This window comes from Notamacropus eugenii, chromosome 5 (assembly GCF_028372415.1).
Source record: "Notamacropus eugenii isolate mMacEug1 chromosome 5, mMacEug1.pri_v2, whole genome shotgun sequence".
Lineage (NCBI taxonomy): Eukaryota > Metazoa > Chordata > Mammalia > Diprotodontia > Macropodidae > Notamacropus > Notamacropus eugenii.
This window is the reverse complement of record NC_092876.1, coordinates 341644625-341665272: the sequence shown is the minus strand read 5'-3', so window position 1 is coordinate 341665272 and position 20648 is coordinate 341644625. Positions and strand designations below refer to the sequence as shown.

The window sequence follows — 20648 nt, the reverse complement described above, 5'->3', positions numbered from 1 at the left end:
AATGAGTTTATATTCTAAGGAATCATGTACATATAAAAATATATACAACATATAATTGGCACAAGTTATTCCAAAAGTCTCTGTGCAACTTTAAGCTTTAGTAGTTTAAAAGTGAGACTTTGGGAACACCCTATATATACAAAAATATGCTTTTTATTAACTTTACATACTCAAAGTAGTTAAATACGAGAAAATAATAATTGCTTAAATATATAGCACCTGCTATGTGCCAGGAACCGTGCTAAGTGCTTTTTATTATTATCTCATTCGATCCTCACAATATTCCCTGGGAAGTGCAGGGGCTAGTTTCATCCCCATTACACAGAAGGGATGGAAACCGAGGCACACTAGGATCAAGTAACTCGCCCAGGGTGCCAGGGCTAGTAAGTGTCTGAAGCCACACGAACTCTGGTCTTTCTGACTCCAGGCCCAGCATCTACTTCTTAGGATGGGGGAGAAGGTACTACAGTTGCGGTAAAGGCTTCCTGCAGTCAGAGGGTGGGTAATTGAGCTGCATCTTAAAGTAAAAGAGGCAGAGTGGGGCGGAAGAGGTAAGGAGGTAACTTCCAGGCGCTCGAGACAAAGGCACGGAGGCAGGAGATGGAGCTTGGCACACACTACGTGGAACACGGTACGCACTTAGTAACAAATAAACGCTCTGTTGCAGCTGTACCCAGAGGCAGATCCTTTATTCTACAGGCAGGAGAGGACTCTCTCCTTAAAAGAAGAATCGCGACATTACGGAAAACACCGTTCTCATTCGCCACGACGTCGGGGGCGGCTGATCCACAGAGCACCCGCGCAACGTTCATGGAGGGAGGCAGAGAGGGCCGCGGTCAGGCTGCGGCCCATTTCCTCCCCTCACCCTCCCCATCCCCCTGTCCTAGCTCCGCACCTACCTCCTCCGCCCCCGCCACTGTCCCCAGCCAGGCCTGCTCCCGCCGCCGTCGCCATGGCCACTAATTCTCCCGAGCTCATCAACCTTCTGGCAAGATGCGCAGTGGGAACAGCCGAGCACTGTTACCCAAGATGCCCCGGAAGCCTCCAAATGCTCAGCGCCGACCACGTGACGCCGCCCTGGCTCACGTGATCGAAAGCCCCGCCCAGGGGGCGGAGGCAGGAGCACGTGGGCTTGTTTGTTTTTCTTCCCCGAAAGGAGCCCGGGACACGTGGGTTTGTTTTTGTTCCCTTCGCTCCAGCGGACTCTCTTCCCTCGCAGGTCTAAAGCTGCTACGGTCCTCTCGCTTTGCCTCACGCTTCCCCTTTTCCATTCCCTTTCCATTTGTAGTCTGGCTCCATTCCAGAGGGCTCGTGCTTGAGTTTGGGGGAAGGCCAGAGGGAGGAGAAGCGGCCGCGTGGTCTCTCCGAGTCTCCTGGCTTCCCCTTCGTGATTTCTCGGGCGTGGAGAAATGCGGGCGAAGTTAAGACCTGCTGCGGTGTGACTCATCTGCCTCTCCTGACAGGTCGGGTCACCCGACCTGAGTTACCTACGGTGGAGATGCGAAACAAACTAGGGAGCTGCACGTCACAGCCAGTTTCCTGTTTACCAGTTAATGTATATCGATTGCCTTGAGTGCAAAGAAAATACGCTTCCTGCCTTGGAGGAGTATGTAATCTAGTGGGGCACAAGATATGCCCTTAAAATACGGAAAAAATTAAAAATAAAGCTATGATTAGGCATACATGAGCAGTATGTACAGCTAATTACCGTACTGCAGAAACTCCGAGAAGGAAAAGATAGTTTATCTTGAGGGAGAAGAAAACAAAAAAGGAAGGGAGGAGGAACAGGACTTTTACCATCCCTCATCTCGCTCCCAACCCACCCAGCTTTTTAGGTCTCTCCGGTGCTTTCTTTGTTTTTCCCGGTGAAGGGCTTCTTTGCTTGTATTTCTGTCCCCAGCTCTTAGCACTTTGCTTGACCAGTAGTAAGCGCTTAATAAATGTTGACTTGAATGCCGCTCTTGGGGACATAAGTCCAGCAAATAAACAAGCACCAGCACAAATGGACCGAGATTCCGAGGGAGCCTAGATTTGAGTCCCGACTCTGCCGCCGGCTAGTGTTTCTCCTTAACTTTGATAGGAGGGGGCGGAGAGCCTAGAGAAGATCCAGTTTATCTCCCCTGGACGCCAGATCCCAGATGACCTAATGTCCCCTCCAGTCCCGTGATTCCATGGAGTTACAAACAACTCGATGCCACTGGCTGGGCTGTTCACGAGCTTGAGCACGCCGGGGCACTTCCTCCAACCGCGGTTTCCCAACCCGCCAGTAACCTGGAGGAGCCGCCCGGGCCGGAGGGCTCCCGAGTGCGGGCTGGGCGCGGAGCTCCTCCCTCCCCACCCCGACCCGACTCCCGCACCCAGGCAGGTAGGCGCTGCGCAGGCGCGTGAGCAGGACTCCGGGAATCGGGTTCGTCTGAGTGCGGGAGCGACCGAGGGAGGAGGGAAGGACTGAGCTCCTCCGCCCACGCCGCCCCGGCCGGCTCCAGCCGCCTGCGTGACCACGGCAGGGCAGGACAACGGGTAGCCGGCTTCGAGGGCGAGCTGCCGGCTCCGAGTCGCCATGGGCTCCAGCTGGAGCATCGCGGAGGAGGAGGAGGAGGAGCGGCGGCCGCTGCTACGGCCCGGACCCGCGGCGAGGGCCGGGGCGGCCGGGAGGAGCCGGGCCCCGGCCGCGGAGCGCCGAGCGGCGGCCCCGGGGGTGTCGGCGGTGCCGGGGCCGGTCTTGGCCGGGCCCGGGCGCGTGTACCGGCGGCGCTGGCTGGTGCTGCTGCTCTTCTCGCTGATGGCCTTCCTGCAGGGCCTGGTGTGGAACACCTGGGGCCCCATCCAGAACTCGGCCCGCCGGGCCTACGGCTTCTCCAGCTGGGACATCGCGCTGCTCGTGCTCTGGGGGCCCATCGGCTTCCTGCCCTGCTTCGCCTTCATGTGGCTGCTGGACAAGAGAGGTGAGTGGCTGGGGTCTGCAGGTACACCCCCCCAGGCACACGGCACGCACCCGAACCCAATGCGTAACCAGGCACTGCCCTCCATACACCCAGAAGGCCGAGGCCCTCCCTAACACACCCAGCATTTCCCCCTGAAAGCTCCCCACCGTCACCAAATACACTTCTCCCAGCACACACAGTATACCCTGAAGACGCTACAAACGCACCCAAAGGGCCTAAGTACTTCCACCCTCAGAAAGCCCCACGTGCCCCCAAACACCGCCCCAGACACACTCGGAAGCCCAACACACTCCCCAAACACACCTTCTTGTGCCCAGATATTTCCACCCTTAGTGCCTGCTCACGCATACTCAGACACCTTTTTTACCTTCCTAACACACATGCCAAATACCCCCCCAAACACTCCTGATACAACTCTCCAGTGCTGCACAAACACGTTGTCTCAAGAAACACACTCCACAAACACTTCTTAAATATACCCCCCCACACCTCCAAATAACGACACCCCCCAAAAAATGTTGGAGATTGTTGATAAGAAGTGCCCCAGACATCTGATCTCACAGTTACACAAGCCTCCTTACGGTAAGAGTTTCTTTACCTGTGGTCTGTGCACTTAAAAAAAAAATTTGTAACCATTTCAAAACAAGATGTCAATTCAGAGTTTCCCTTTGAAATGCTATGTGTTTTATTTTGTGCATACTAAAACATAGTAGGAAGGAGTCCATAGACTTCACCAAATTGCCAAAGTGTTGATGATACAAAATGAGTTAAAAACCTCTGGTAAGCAGAGGCAAATTTAGGAAGATTTCTTGCATCACATTTCGGTTTGTAATGGCAGAGGGGTTGCTATTATGTAACACCAAGGATTGCAGGCCCTCTGAAAGTTCCTACTTTCTGGTGGTGGGGGAAATAGCAAATCATACTATCTAAAGCTGTTGTTTATTCCTGCTATCCCTTGGTGAGTGTTTTGACTTACTGAGGAATTTTGGGGTGAGAGGTCAGGTATATCTCTGGGTTGATGAGGATTCTAATTTTAATATTTTATTTTTTTCCAGTTACAGATAAAAACAGTTTTTTAACATTTGTTGTATAAATTTGGATTTCCAAATTCTCTCCCTCCTCATTGAGAAGACAAGCAGTTTTATATAAATTACACTTGTGCAGTCATGCAAAACATATTTCCACGTTAGTCAAGTTGTGAAAGAAAGCAGATAGAGAAAATCCAAAAAAAATAAAGAAAAAGTGTGCTTCAGTCTGCATCCAGACTCCATCAGTTGTTTCTCTGGAGGTGGATAGCATTTTTCATCCTAAGTCCCTCAGAATTTTTTGGATCATTGTACTGCTGACAATAGCGAAGTCGTTCAGAGTTGTCATTGTACAATATTACTATTACTTTGTACACTGCTCTGGTTCTGCTCATCTCACTTTGCATCAGTTCATGTAAGTCTTCCCAGGTTTTTCTTTTTTTTTTATTTTTCTTTATTTATTTGACATACATTTTAACAAAATTTTGGGTTCCAAATTTTCTCCCCTTTTATCTCCTCCCCCCCCAAACACCAAGCATTCTAATTGCTCCTATGACCAATCTGCTCTCTCTTCTATCATCCCTCTCTGCCCTTGTCTCCATCTTCTCTTTTGTCCTGTAGGGCCAGATAACTTTCTATACCCCTTTACCTGTATTTCTTATTTCCTAGTGGCAAGAACATTACTTGACAGTTGATCCTAACACTTTGAGTTCCAACTTCTTGACCTCCCTCCCTCCCCACACCTTCCCTTTGGAAGGCAAGCAATTCAATATAGGCCATATCTGTGTAGTTTTGCAAATGACTTCCATAATAGTTGTCTTGTATAAGACTAACTATATTTCCCTCCATCCTGTCCTGTCCCCCATTACTTCTATTCTCTTTTGCTCCTGTCCCTCCCCATGAGTGTCGACCTCAGATTGCTCCCTCCTCCACATGCCCTCCCTTCCATCATCCCCCCCACCTTGCTTATCCCCCACTTTCCTGTATTGTGAGATAGGTTTTCATACCAAAATGAGTGTGCATTTTATTCCTTCCTTTAGTGAAATGTGATGAGAGTAAATTTCATGTTTTTCTCTCACCTCCCCTCTTTATCCCTCCACTAATAAGTCTTTTGCTTGCCTCTTTTATGAGACATAATTTGCCCCATTCCATTTCTCCCTTTCTCCTCCCAATATATTTCTCTCTCAGTGCTTGATTTCATTTTTTTAAGATATGATCCCATCCTATTCAATTCACTCTGTGCACTCTGTCTCTATGTGTGTGTGCACGTGCGTGTGCATGTGTGTGTGTGTGTGTGTGATCCCACCCAGTGCCCAGATACTGAAAAGTTTCAAGAGTTACAAATATTGTCTTTCCATGTAGGAATGTAAACAGTTCAACTTTAGTAAGTCCCTTATGACTTCTCTTTGCTGTTCACCTTTTCATGCTTCTCTTCATTCTTGTGTTTGAGAGTCAAATTTTCTTTTCAGCTCTGGTCTTTTCATCAAGAATGCTTGAAAGTCCTCGATTTCATTGAAAAACCAATTTTTCCCCTGAAGTACTATACTCAGTTTTGCTGGGTAGGTGATTCTTGGTTTTAGTCCTAGTTCCTTTGACTTCTGGAATATCCTATTCCATGCCCTTCGATCCCTTAATGTAGAAGCTGCTAGATCTTGTGTTACCCTGATTGTACTTCCACAGTACTTGAATTGTTTCTTTCTAGCTGCTTGCAATATTTTCTCCTTGACCTGGGAACTCTGGAATTTGGCCACAATGTTCCTAGGAGTTTCTCTTTTTGGATCTCTTTCATGCGGTGTTCTGTGGATTCCTTGAATATTTATTTTGCCCTCTGGTTCTAGAATCTCAGGGCAGTTTTCCTTGATAATTTCATGAAAGATGATGTCTAGGCTCTTTTTCTCATCATGGCTTTCAGGTAGTCCCATAATTTTTAAATTGTCTCTCCTGGATCTATTTTCCAGGTCAGTTGTTTTTCCAATGAGATATTTCACATGATCTTCCATTTTGTCATTCTTTTGGTTTTGTTTTGTGATTTCTTGGTTTCTCATAAAGTCATTAGCCTCCATCTGTTCCATTCTAATTTTGAAAGAACTATTTTCTTCAGTGAGCTTTTGAATCTCCTTTTCCATTTGGCTAATTCTGCTTTTGAGAGCATTCTTCTCCTCATTGGCTTTTTGAACCTCTTTTGCCAATTGAGTTAGCCTATTTTTCAAGGTGTTATTTTCTTCAGCATTTTTTTGGTTCTCCTTTAGCAGGGTGCTGACCTGCTGTTCATGCTTTGACTGCATGTCTCTCATTTCTCTTCCCAGCTTTTCCTCCACCTCTCTAACTTGATTTTCAAAATCCTTTTTGAGCTCTTCAATGGCCTGAGCCCATTGACTGCGCTGGGATACAGAGGCCTTGACTTCTGTGTCTTTGCCTGATGGTAAGCATTGTTCTTCCTCATCAGAAAGGAAGGGAGGAAATGCCTGTTCACCAAGAAAGTAACCTTCTGTAGTCTTATTTCTTTTCCCTTTTCTGGGCATTTTCCCAGCCAGTGACTTGACCTCTGAATATTCTCCTCATACCCATCTCGCCTCCTGATCCTCCCAGCCAGTGCTTGGGGTCTGAGATTGAAATGCTGCTTCCCAGCCTCAGAGCTTTGGGCGGGGGCAGGGCTGCTGTTCAGTGTGAGATTAAGTTCAGGTGCTCAGGTCAGGGCAGGGCCGCCTCTCAGGCTCAGTTGCCTCAGGGGGTTTATGCAGAGACCTTCAACAATGGATCCAGGCTCCTGCCTGCTTGGGGAGCCCTGGTCTGCCACTGCCTTAGCTGCTGTCTCCCGAGGGGGCCTGAGTTATGGGGGCACCCCACTCCCCTCTCAACCCGCCAAAAAGACCCTCTCACCAACCCCCGTCACCTGTGGGTGGAGGGACCTGCGCGGCCACTGGAGATCCCGTCCCTGAAGCCTGCTCGGATCTGCTCTTCTCCGTGCCGCAGCCGCGGCAGGTCTGGGCTGGGCTCCGCGGCCGCAGCACGACGGACCTTTTGGGAGAGGTTTGCAGGTCCCTCTGGAACAGAAATCTCCTTTGCTCCACTGTTCTGTGGTCTCTACTGCTCCAGAATTCGCCGTGAGTTCCTTTTTACAGATATTCTATGGGTTGTGGGTTCGGAGCCATGTGTATGTGCGTCTTTCTACTCCGCCATCTTGGCTCCGCCCCCCTTCCCAGGTTTTTCTGAAAGCATCCTGCTCATCATTTCTTATAGCACAATATTCCATTACAATCATACACAACAGTTTGATGGGCATCCCCTTGATTTCCAATTCTTTGTCATCACACAAAGAGCTGCTATAAATATTTTTATACATGTAGGTCCCTTTTTTTTTTTTTTTTAATCTCTTTGGGTTACAGACCTAGTAGACTGAAACTGCTCTTTCTGAGTTCACCAGTGATTTCTTTATTGGTCAATCCAGTGGCCTTTTCTCAGTCCTCATCCTGGATTTCTGTAGCATTTAACATTGTTGGACATGCCCTCCTTCCAGGTACTCTCTCCTTAGATTTTCTTGATATTGCCCTCCTGTAGATGTCTTCCTACCTGTTATTTCCTTCTGTCGTCTCCTTTAAAGGATCATCATTGTCTACATCCTGTACTTTGTACCGAGCTGTTCCCCAGGATTCTGTCCTGGGCTCTCTTAGCTTCTCTCTCTAGCTACTCTCTAGCTCTTGGTGAGCTCCTCAACTTTCATGGTCTTGACTGTTTTGTCTTTGTAGGTGAATCCCAGGTTTCCATATCTAGTCCTCTTCTTTCTTCTTCCTTGGCCTGTCTACTTCTCTGACTGTTGGACATCTTCATTGATGTCAAACTCAGTAAATGAGTCCTTAACTAAGTTATTATCTTTTCCCCTAAATCCTCGCTTCTCTTAATTTCCTTATCTTTGAGGGCACATTTTTTTTGGTTCTCATTGTCAGAGTAAGTCATTCTTAACTTCTCATTCTTCATTATTCCCCTCTACTCAGGTAAATGGCCAAGTATTGTTGATTCTGGTCAGACAAAAATAATTAATCAGGGGCTTGCCTTGTGCTAGTCACCATACTGAGAGCTGAAGATACAAAGAAAGAAGTTTTTAAAAACAAATATGGCCCCTACCCTCAAGGAGCTCACATTCTAAGGAGGGAAACAAAGTTGCAAGCAACTATGTAAGATATACACAGTATAAATAGGAAGTAATATAAGATGGAAGATATGAGGTAGCAATAGGTGGAAGGTGTCTTGAAGAGGGTGGTTTAAATTGATTCTTGAAGGAAGCCAGAATCTGCTGGAAAAACTGCTATGGTGAGTGGGAGAGTGACTTGGTTAGGGAGATGTAAAGGGATTACCATACCTCAGAGAGGGTCCAGTTGTGATTATGTAACATAAATTTGTAGTGAACCCAGTCAGCATAATTTCATGATTTTCTCTAATGTCAGTCAGCAGAACACAAGTAGGAATGAAGGCAGTGGATGGTGGGAGCAATCCAAGGCTGAAGTTTGACCAGAAGAGATCTTGGATAGGAAGAAGGGACAAGAAACTTGAGAGAAGACAATGACAGTAGAAGTGAAATTGTTCACCAGAGAGAGGTTCAGGATGGGAGAAAGAAGAGACTGTAGCTGGTGTGGGGGTGCCAACCTGGGAAAGATCTAAGGGATTGAGGGATTGAAAGTATGGGGAGGATGAAGGACAGAATTTGGAGTTACAGGGCACAGGGAGAAGTGAATAATAACAGATTATGATCAGATAAAGGAATAAATTACGAACAGATAAAGGAGAAGAGAGTGATTGACAGTGTCAAGGTTGCAGAGATAAGGAGGATAAGATGTGAGAAAAAACCCTTAGCTCTGGCACTTGTGAGTTCATTGGTAACTTTGGAGAGAGCAGTTTCTGTTGAAAACTGTGTTTGGAAATTAGACAGCAGAGGGTTAAGTAGAGAGTGAAAGGAGAGTCAGTGGAGCCAATGACTCTACTTCCTCAAAATCTTTTGCAACTGTCCCCTTCTTTCTACTTATTTCACAGTCACCCTGGTCTATGCTTCCATCCTCTTTTCCTTTGATTATTTCTTTTACCTCCTAAATAGTCTCCTTGTTTTAAGTCCTTCTCACTCTCAAATCCCTACTGAACAGAGTTGCCAAATTCCTAAAGAACATTCTGACCACCAGGGAACCATCAGTTCCCTGTTCAGAAAGCTTAAACAGTTCCTCATTTCCTTTGGTATAAAATAGAAACTCCTCCTTTTGTCATTCAAAGCCTTTCATAATCTTACTTCAGTCTATATTTTTAGACTGATTACAAATCACTTCCCTTAATATAGTCTACTATCCAACGAGGGTGGTGGAAGTGAAGGGAGATTATACATTGAATCAATGAGATTTGTCTAGTGGTTGGATATAAAGGTAGAGAGAAGAGGAGAGGATGATGTTGAGGTTGCAAACCCAAGTGACTAGAAGGATGGTGGTGCCATCATCAAAAATAGGGAATTTCAGAAGAAGGGTGGATGTTGAGAGGATATTTTAAATATTTTGAATTTGAGCTAAAGGACTGGCATTCAGAAGTAAGACAGATTTGGGAGTTCTCTCCACAGAGAATATATGAACTGATGAGATCACCATGAATTGGTGAGTAGAGAGAAGACAAAAGGGTCTGGACAAAGCTGTGGGGTAAACAACCTGTATAGTGGAGGGATGTGGATAGTGATTCAGCCAAAGAGAATGAGAAGAGTGGAAGAAACCAAGAGAGAGCAATGTCTCAAAATCCCAAGGAGGAGAGTGTATCTGGAAGGAAGTGATATAGTCAATAATATCAAATGCCACAAAGAGATCCATCAAAAAGGATGAAAAAAGAATTGGCAATTAATGGCTCTTTGTTAATCTTGGAGAGAGTACTTTCAGTTGAATGAAGAAGCCAGATTGCCAGAGGAGGAGTGGGTGGAAGGTTTAAAGTGGAATCAGTGACTGTAAATTGACTTTTCTAGGAATTTCTAGAAATAAGGGAGAGAAATATAGTTGCCTGGGGCAGGGTAGGATCAGTTGAAGGTTGGTATCAAACACTGAACAACAAACATTTATTAAGTATCTACCGTAAGCGAGGCACTGTTGGACAATGTCTGTGCAGAAGTCAAGTGATCCATCAGGTTTGGAAACTCCAATTATGGGCGTAATTAATGGATTTCAAACCTTGAGTTCTTATGATGGTGTAACATTTGCCACCCAAAGTTTATGAAGCATTGATTGGTAAAGCCTTCTTCATCACCTTTCTCTGAGATGTCTGGCTTTGATTAATCAGCTTCCCAGTAATCTCAGGCCTATTAAAAAAGAAACATTTTTCTCAGCTGGCTTGTTTGACCACATTTAAGCATTGATCCAGAAAGAGGACACTGAGGCCGTGTTGTGTGTAGGATCTACAGAAAAATTTTTTTCAAGGTAGGAAGAATAGAAGCTAAAACCTAAGGCAAGTTTGGGTATAGTAAGAGATGTTTCAAGAGATTTCAAATCACCAGAACCAGATGAACTGCATTCCAGAGTATTGTAAAATGTGATATGGGTATCCTAAACCTGTGTTTTTTTTTCTCTCTACACATTCTCTTTTGGTAATCTCATCAGCTCTGGGGGTTGCAGTTGTCATCTCAATGTAGATGATTTCCAAATTACTGTATCTAGATCTAGTCATTCTCCTCATTTCCAGATCTACTCTCTAAATATTTATTGGGGCAACTTCAACTTGAAGTCTGGTAGACATCTCAAACTCAACAATGTTGGATTCAGATGTAAGCTTCTTGAGAACAGGAGCTCTTTCATTTTGTCTTTATATGCCCAGGTCTTGAACCTATTGTGCAAGTGCGTAATAAATGTTTGTGGGATTAGGTTGGGGTTGAAACCCTACGGTTCTCCATCAGACTCATCAGAGTATATTGTACTTTTACTTTTTATTTTAAGTGTTAATTTTTTGAAATGAGTTTTATTGATAACTTTTGTTTTTACATGACAGTCATTTCTACGTATCACCCCTTCATCTCCGAGTCAAGCAATGAATCTCCCTTGTAACAAAGACAGGCAAAAAGAGCTAATACAGTTAACACACCTGACAATGTCTGCAATATCTTAGCCCTGTAGTCCTTTCTCTCTGAAGCAAATTTCATTGTTAGTCCCTAAGACTGGTCACTGCTTTATTCTGTTTGCTCTGTTTTGCAGCAGTGTATACAAGGCTTTCCAAGTTTCCCAATTTCTTTATATTTCTCACTGTTCAGTAGGACTACAGGATAATATTCTATTGCGTTAATATTCCATAGTTTGTTCAGACCTTCCTAGTTGGTGGAAAGTCACTTTTATTTCCCGTTTTTTACTACTGTGAAATTTTTTTTTGTATCTGAATTCTTTCCCTCTCTGTTCACCTCGTTAGGGTATATGCTCAGTAGGGGGTCAGACAAAAAGTTTGTTCTGTTTTGTGACTTTTCTACTAGAGTTCCAAGATGTTCTCCAGAACAGTTGTACCAATTCATAGCTTTGCCTCAGTGTATTAGTATGTCAGTTTTCTCAGAGTATCTCCAACAGTTACTGTTTTTATATTTTACCAGCTTTACCAACCTGATGGCTGTGATATGAAACATATAAAACCGAATTCACCTTTTCCCTAAAACTGGTTTCATTTGCATCTCTTCTTCTATGAGGGATACTATCATTTCTTCTTTTCTCCTAAGTCAGAAAAGTCATTTTGGTTATCTTCTTCCAATATACCTAATGTTACCTGTGATTTCTCCCTTTAAAATATCTCTGAGACTCTTCTGTTTCTCTCTCTTCTTTTTCTTAACCCTGCAGCCAAAGCTTCATCACCTCACCCCTGAATTACTGCAGTAGTCTCCTAGTTGTTCTCTCTGCCAGTAGATTCATTGACAGGTTAATTAACTTACAGGGTTACTGAATTTATGGTTAGTTGTGTATACCTCTGTCCAGTGACTGGATTTAAAATCCACCTTATTATTTGTACACTCCCCTCATTTTTTGACTATATTTTGTTTTGTAAAGCTAGAAGAGCTGTGAGCTCTCCCATCCAGTGTGCGCTCACCTCCCTCCTGCCTCCAGGTGCGGCACTAGCTCCTCTCTCTCTTAAAGGTTTAAGGGTTTTTGCCACTTCAAAGTTCGCCATGGATGATGATATTGCTGCTCTTGTTGTTGACAATGGCTCTGGCACATGCAGAGCTGGCTTTGCCGGAGACGATGCCCCTCGGGCCATCTTCCCCTCCATTGTTGGGCGCCCCAGACATCAGGGTGTGATGGTGGGTATGGGCCAGAAAGACAGCTGCGTGGGGGATGAGGCTCAGAGAAAGAGAGGTACCCTGAAGTACCCCATCAAACATGGTATTGTCACCAACTGGGATGACATGGAGAAGATCTGGCATCATACTTTCTACAATGAACTCCGTGTGGCCCCTGAAGAGCACCCAATGTTGCTCACAGAAGCCCCCCTGAACCCCAAAGCCAACAGAGAGAAGATGACTCAGATTATGTTTGAGACCTTCAACACCCCAGCCATGTACGTTGCCATCCAGGCTGTTCTGTCCCTGTATGCCTCTGGTTGTACCACTGGTATTGTGATGGACTCCGGTGAAGGTGTGACCCACACTATGCCCATCTATGAAGGTTATGCCCTTCCCCATGCCATCCTCCGTCTTGATCTGGCTGGCTGTGATCTGACGGACTACCTCATGAAGATCCTGACCAAGAGAGGGTACAGTTTCACTACCACAGCTGAGAGGGAAATCGTGCATGACATCAAGGAGAAGCTGTGTTACATCACCCTAGACTTTGAGCAGGAGATGGCTACTGCTGCATCTCGCTCCTCTGTGGAAAAGAGCTATGAGCTCCCTGATGGTCAGGTTATCACCATTGGCAACGAGAGGTTCCAGTGCCCAGAAGCTCTCTTCCAGCCATCTTTCTTAGGTATGGAATCCTGTGGAATCCACGAAACTACCTTCAACTCAATCATGAAGTGTGATGTTGACATCCGTAAGGATTTGCATGCCAATACTGTATTGTCTATATTGTCTGGTGGTACCACCATGTACCCAGGCATTGCCGACAGGATGCAGAAGGAGATTACAGCCCTAGCTCCCAGCACAATGAAAATCAAGATCATTGCCCCACCTGAGCGCAAATACTCTGTCTGGATTGGAGGCTCCATCCTGGCATCTCTTTCCACCTTCCAGCAATGTGGATCAGCAAACAGGAGTATGATGAATCTGGGCCCCTCCATTGTCCACCACAAATGCTTCTAAATGGACTGTGTTTTTTTGATTTTTTTCTTTTTTGTCAAAAAGGTGTGACATGATAATTGCCCCAAAAAAGAGATGAGACTGGCATGGCTTTATTTGTTTTTTTTTCTTTTGTTTCATTTTATTTTTTGGCGCTTGACTCAGGATTTAAAAACTGGAACAGTGAAGGTGATGAGCAGTCTAAATATGTTGGAGGCAAACATCCCCAAAGTTCTACAGTGCATCTTCAGGACTCTTGATTGTACATTTGTGTGTGTTTTTTTTTAATAGTCATTCCAAATATTGTATAATGCATTGTTACAGAGAAATTAGCTCTGTAAAAAGAGCTAAGTAACAAATCCAGATGGGGAGGGAGGGAAGGGGAAGGTACTAGTATTGCTTTACATGTAAATTAATGTAATCCTTTAAAAAAACTTTTTGTATCTTCGCCTTAATACTTGTTCCTTTTTTTTTTAATTGTCAGCCATATTGAATGGCCCCCTAAATTCCCTTCCTGCCCCCAACATAGATGTGATTGAAGACTTCACAGTCTCCCTGAGAGTTTTATGAGATTAGTGCCAGTACTTGGGGGAGAGGAGGAGCTTTACCTGTACACTGACTTAAGACCAGTTCAAATAAAAGTGCACACATTAAGGGAAAAAAAAAAAACTAGAAGACGGGTAGAGACAGGGACCTGGACTTGTTATTTATTGTAGAGGGAATTCAAGGGTAAGGGAACTTTCTTTATCAATACAGTTGGTACTATTTCTGCAATTTGTAGTCGTAAAGAGGGTTGCCTAGAGACTAAGTGACTTGTGCAGAGTTGTAGGGTCAAATAGTCATTATGTATTGGAGGTGAAAATTGGATCCAGGTCTCCCTGGTTTGGAGGCTGGCTCTTTATTCCCTATACCAAGCTACTTGTCATGTTATAATTAAAATCATTACTTATGTCACTTAAAGAGTGACTTGGTCTTGATCTTTATTTAAGCAGAACTCTCTCTCCCTCTTTTTTTTTTTGAATGAATTAGAATCACAATGGTCGTTTTAGAAAAATGGATTTCTAGAGGAGGAAAGTGTAAATTGTTTGATTGGAGGGACCCTATTAGCACTACTAGGAAAAATAAGCCAAAAGGGCACAAAGGAAATGGATTTATAATGGGGAATAAGTACCATATTTAAACCTTTGTTATATATCCTTTGTTTAGGAAAACTGGTATTCCCATTGAACTTCTAGTGTAGGAGGAAACAATATTTTGTTGTGGAACTATTTACATCCCTGGGGAACACATCTACATTAAAAGTGAAAGATACCTGTTATCTCATTTCTTGCCCATTTCTTAACAGCACTCAACCACTGCTGTTGCATTTAAGTCCAAGCTAAATGATAACTTTCCTGATACCTCCAAGGTCATATCTGTGCACCTATCCTAGAAAAGACTCTTTTAAATTACTTACTGCCCAAGGGAACACCCTTTTAGAACCACTTATTCAACCTAGTCTTGACATTTAAACATTGACCTTGAGGGAGATGGGTTGGAAAATAAAGAAGTGTTATGTCTTTATCCTGGGGAATCACATCTTAGAAGGTTGAAAGCTCATATGTATATTCTTACCATGATCTCTTATTTATTTTCTTATGAAAAAATAAGAAAATGTTTTCTTAGTTTCCCACTGGACTTGCTCTCAGCCAGATAACCACAAGATTTTTTTTTCCCTACTGAAATTTGGAGGCACTTTTTTGCCTGACACTTATGGCTTTTGACATGGTGCATCATTCTCTTCCTGAAACTCTTTTCTCTGAACTTTTCGTTTACTCAGAGTTCCTTCTGCTACCTTCCTTTATTCCTTTTCCTCTTCTCACACCTTGACCTTAGGCATTCCCCAAGGCTCAGTTCTTGACCTTCTGATCTTCCTTTCTTATACATTTTCCTGTAAGAGAATTTGTTCATTCTCATAATTTATGCTGTTACTATTTACGTTTGAGGAGGACTAGCATCTCTAGTATGATGACTTGCCAACTCCTTTTCAGGGCTGCTCATCCACCTTTGGTGCACTCAGCTCTCACTTGTGACTCCAAGAAGCTGCAGCATTTAAATTGATCATACCCTGGTAAAGCATCTCAGCAGATGGGCTCAACCAGGTTGAGAGAAGCTGATGGGCCTCAGATCCCTGAATGGGTTGGAGAGGTATCTACCCTAAGCATATGAAGATTTCCCCAACAGAATGGGCATGTAGAGAACAGTTTGTTCCAATGGACACAAAGGTGGTTAAAGCAGTTACTGTGGAGAGCTTAGAGCTTGGTCAGGTATCAAAGAAACCAAGGTCATCCCTTGCATCCTGGGCTATCATCAGTTGTCTTGATTTTTGTCTTGCCACTGGAATTCAGTGACTTGGGAAGAGAGAATGAGGCTGATGACTTTGTGCTACTCTGCCTCACTGAAATCCAATTTATATGTGAATCAACATATCACCCATTGGTCCTATTCTGAAACAAAGGACAAATAATAGCTGCCAGGATCACTTCAACACCGTGGTTTCCAGTCCTGCTTTATGTGCCACTTGCTAGTATTGCTGCATGGCTTATTGCCATACATTTCACTTAAGACTCAAAAGTTACATTAGAATGACTGAATTCATCATCTTTCCAGCACAACTAGAGCCACTTCCAAAATTTGCTGTCTTTGCGTCAGTGCTAACACTTTCCTCCCTAAGATTCAAAGAAGCCTTAGAATTTTCTTGCCTCTTCATTTTCATCTCACATATTTCTATGAATCACCAAGTCGTTCTTGAAAGTATCGATTGATTGCAACTTTTTTTTTCCATTCTTAATTTTTGCCACCCTATTCCAAGCTATTACATCGTGTCTAAATTAGTGCAGTAGCCCCCTGACTTCCCTAATTCCAATGTCTGACTGTTGCTGTGATTACCTTGGTCTGGTGAACATCAAGTGAATAAATTCTACCAATTCATGTTGGTACCTGTTCTGCAACTTAAGTCTTAGAGTTGCCTAGGGCACTGAGAAGTTTAGTGACTTTTCTAGTCCCTCAACCACATGTATGAGATGTGGAACTTGGACTTAGGTCTTCTTTAACCAGGGGTCAGCACTTTCTCTCTCTCTAATACCCAGAGCTGCCTGATGAATCATCTTTAACTTTTGTTGTTGTTCAGTGATGTCTGACACTTTGTGACCCCCTGGACCATTGCACACCAGTACTATCTATGTGGTTTTATTGGCAAGGATACAGGAATGGTTTGCCATTTCCTTCTTCAGTAGATCAAGGCAGACAGAACTTAAGTGGCTTGTCCACAGTCACACAGCAAGTGTCTGATGGTAGAATTGAATTCAGATATTCCTGACGCCAGACCTGGGATTCTATGCACTGAGCCACCTAGCTGCCTTCTTTAGCTACCACTTTCATTATACTCCTCCCTTCTAAAATCTTTAGTGACTCCATATTTCATCCATATTAAAATTAAACTCTTCTGCTAAACTTTTAAGGCCCTCCATAAGTTGACCCCATGTTATCTATTAAAATTTCTCAGAGGGCGGAACCAAGATGGCAGAGTAGAAGGATGACCTGTAGGAGCTCTCCCTCCACAGCCCATAAAATACTTGTAAAAAATGACTCTAAGCAAATTCTAGAGCAGCAGAAGCCACAAAACGACAGAGTGAAAGAGATTTCCAACCCAAGGCAGCCTGGAAGGCTGACAGGAAAGGTCTATTGCACCAGGTTCAGAGCAGAGCAGAGCCCACGGAGCGTAGGCCAGCCTTGGCCGTGCAGCATGGCAGGGACAGGACCAGAGCAGGCTTCAGGGTGCCACCAACAGCAGCTGCAGTTCCCAGATGCCTCAACCCACAAATGCCAGAGACAGCTCCAAAGGTTCTCACCAGTGAGAAAGCTCTTTCACCTGAGTGAGAAGGGAGCAGGGTCCTCCCCTAGCCCGGGCCCCAGGCAGTGGCAGCAGCAGCAGAGTCCATTTTTGGAGTCCTCAGCCTGAACACTCTGGGGGAATCAAGCTGCTTATCTGGGTCTCAACCCTGAGTGGTGATCCTGGGGTGAGAAGGAGCACTGGCTGGTGGAACTGGTGGAGGCTCTGGAGAGGGAACTCTGCTCGCAGATCCTGGGCATAAAAGCTTGCAGTAGCTCCTAGACCAGAGCACAAGCCAGGAGAGGAGTAAACTTCTCTCCCCTGATTGTGCCACCTTGGAGGAACTGAGAAATTGCAGGTCCCCAGAGTATACCCTCCTCTTGACAAAGGACTCAAAAGTCAAGTAACTGACTGGGAAAATGCCCCAAAAAGGGAAAAAAAGAAGACTATAGAAGATTACTGTCTTGGTGAACAGGTATTTTCTTCCATCCTTTCTGATAAGGAAGAACAATGCATACCATCAGAGGAAGACATAAAGGCTTCTGCATCCAGAATCTCCAAAATAAGTATGCAATGGTCTCAGGCCATGGAAGATCCTCAGAAAGGATTTTGAAAATCAAGTAAGAGAAATGGAGGAAAAATTGGAAAGAGAAATGAGAGCAATGCAGGAACATCATGAAAAGTGAGTCAACAGCTTGCTAAAGGAGACCCAAAAAAATGCTGAAGAAAAAAACACTTTTAAAAATAGACTGACTTAAATGGCAAAAGAGGCCCAAAAAGCCAATGAGGAGAAGAATGCTTTAAAGAGCAATATTAGCCAACTGGAAAAGGAGGTGCAAAAGCTCACTGAAGAAAATATTTCTTTAAAAATTAGATTGGAACAGATAGAAGCTAATGACTTTATGAGAAACTAAGAAATTACAAAACAAAACCAAAAGAGTGAAAAAATAGAGGACAATGTGAAATATCTCATTGGAAAAAACAACTGGCCTGGAAAATAAATCCAGGAGAGACAATTTTAAAGTTATGGGACTAACTGAAAGGCTATGATCAATAAAAGAGCCTAGACATCAACTTTCATGAAATTATCAAGGAAAACTGCCCTGATATTCTAGAACCAGAGGGTAAAATAAATATTGAAAGGATTCTCTGTTCACCTCCTGAAAGAGATCCAAAAAGAAAAACTCCTAGGAATATTGTAGCCAAATTCCAGAGTTCCCAGGTCAAGGAGAAAATGTTGCAAGCAGCCAGAAAGAAACAATTAGAGTATTGTGGAAATACAATCAGGATAACACAAGATCTAGCATCTTCTACATTAAGGGATCGAAGGGCGTGGAATATCATATTCCAGAAGTCAAAGGAACTAGGATTAAAACCAAGAATCACCTACCCAGCAAAACTGAGTATAATATTTCAGGGGGAAAAAATGGTCATTCAATGAAATAGAGGACTTTCAAGCATTCTTGATGAAAAGACCAGAGCTGAATAGAAAATTTGACTTTGAAACACAAGAATCAAAAGAAGCATGAAAAGGTAAACAGGAAAGAGAAATCATAAGAGACTTACTAAAGCTTAACTGTTCATATTCCTTCATGGAGAGATAATATTTGTAACTCTTGAAACTTTTCTCAGTATTTGAGTAGTTGGAGGGATTATACACGTACACGTGTGCACACCCACACACAAACACACATATAGACAGGGCACAGGGTGAGTTGAATAAGAAGGGATGATATCTAAAAAAATAAAATTAAGTGGTGAGAGAGGAACATATTGGGAGGAGAAAGGGAGAAATGGAATGGGGCAAATTATCTCTCATAAAAGAGGCAAGAAAAAGCCTTTTCAGTGGCGGGGAAAGGGTGGGCGATGAGGGAAAAAGTGAAGCTTACTCTCATTACATTTGGCTTAGGGAGGGAATAACATGCACACTCAATTTGGTATGAAAACCTATCTTACGCTACAGGAAAGTAGGGGAGAAGGGGATAAGTGGGGTGGGGGGGATGATGGAAGGGAGGGTAAATGGGAGGAGGGAGTAATTAGAAGTAAACACTTTTGGGGAGGGACAAGATCTAAAGAGAGAATAGAATAAGTAGGGGGCAGGATAGGATGGAGGAAAATATAGTTAGTCTTTCACAACATGACTACTTTATGGAAGTCTTCAGCAAAACTACACATATATAGCCTATTTGAATTGCTTGCCTTCTCAGTGGGGGTGGGTGGGGAGGGAGGAAGGGAGAGAAGTTGAAACTCAAAGTTTAAGGAATGAATGTTAAGAATGGTTTTTGCAGGCAACTGAGAAATAAGAAATACAGGTAATAGGGTATAGCAATCTGCTTGCCCTACAAAAAAAGAGAGAAGATGGGGATAAGGGAAGGGAGGGTTGTGATACAAGGGAGGGTAGATTGGGGGAAGGCGGTAATCAGAATGCATGGTGCTTTGGGGTGGGTGAGGGGAGAGATGGGGAGAAAATTTGGAACTCAGAATCTTGTGGAAATGAATGTTGATAACTAAAAATGGATAATTTTTTTTAAAAAAGATTGGAAAAAGAGTAAAAAAAAAAAATTCTCCCACTTTCTAATACATACCCTCTTCTGTAATCTGATTTATCATTAGAGCATATGATTTAGAACTGGGAGGTAACTTAAAAGCTAATTATTTTCCCCCCTTCCCCATTTTATAAATTGATGGAGAAACAGTGGCTGTAGGAGGGGAGTGATTTGTCTAAGGCCACAAACATCATACAGTGTCAGGGCCTGGATTCTGATTTAGATCTTTTGACTGGAATGAGCATTTCTCCGTCTTCTTGATTCACCGTCCTTCAAACGTATCCATTACCTCCCTTCTTCCCATTTCACTTAACTAAATCCTATCCATCCTTCAAGACACTATGTTCAAATTCCATCAGTGTGGAATTTTACTTCTTAGAGGGAAACTCTTATGGAAAAAATGGTGAAGGTTTAGGTTCAAATCCTTCCTCTGATGCTTAATACTGTGTGACTTGAGGTGAATCATTCAACTTATCTGGACTACAGTTACTTTACTTGTAAAATGAGGGACTGGACTAGACCAGAGGTGTCAGATACATAACCCTTCAAAGCAAGTGTGCCACTTAGTAGCTGTGTGACCATGGACGAGTCACTTCACCCTATTTACCTCAATTTCCTCATCTGTGAAATGAACTGGAGAACAAAATGGCAAACCACTCCAGTATCTTTGCCAAGAAAACCTAAAATAGGGTTACAAGGAGTTGGACATTGCAAAAAAGCTGCAATAACAATAACAAAATTCATTTAGGATCTTCCCATATCTCTTGTCTGTAAGACGCATGCACCCACTGAACTGCTTCCACTCCACACTAAGCAAACCCTGGATTTGGCTTTTGTCAGGAAACTGATTAGTGTTTTCTTAAGTGAGATGGGAGGTTACCTCTGTGTCTGTTGCTCAGGTTGTTTGCTAAAGTACTAATTTCACTGCTTTCTTCCGACCTCTAATTCCTGTACGTTTCTGTGTTTATTTTTTAAAGCCACCTTCCTGACTTTTTAACTTATCACCTT

The 20648-nt window shown here is 43.7% G+C and overlaps 2 protein-coding genes and 1 pseudogene across 3 annotated transcripts in view; 2 read left to right on the top strand and 1 right to left on the bottom strand.

Annotated features, from left to right (window-relative positions):
• Positions 1-1101, bottom strand: part of HSPBAP1 (HSPB1 associated protein 1) — a 50991-nt gene extending 49890 nt beyond the window's left edge. The window contains exon 1 of one of the 2 annotated variants that reach the window (XM_072613791.1): positions 900-1101. In XM_072613791.1, the coding sequence (XP_072469892.1) occupies positions 900-978 (79 nt within the window). In that variant the 5' untranslated portion in view covers positions 979-1101. The remainder of the gene's footprint in view (positions 1-899) is intronic. The other variant, XM_072613792.1, reaches the window with a different exon arrangement.
• Positions 1102-2432: 1331 nt separating this feature from the next.
• Positions 2433-20648, top strand: part of SLC49A4 (solute carrier family 49 member 4) — a 141904-nt gene continuing 123688 nt past the window's right edge. Inside the window, exon 1 of the mRNA XM_072613790.1 lies at positions 2433-2945. Within this exon, the coding sequence (XP_072469891.1) occupies positions 2561-2945 (385 nt within the window). The 5' untranslated portion in view covers positions 2433-2560. The remainder of the gene's footprint in view (positions 2946-20648) is intronic.
• LOC140506518 (actin, cytoplasmic 1 pseudogene) lies at positions 12102-13262 on the top strand (annotated as a pseudogene).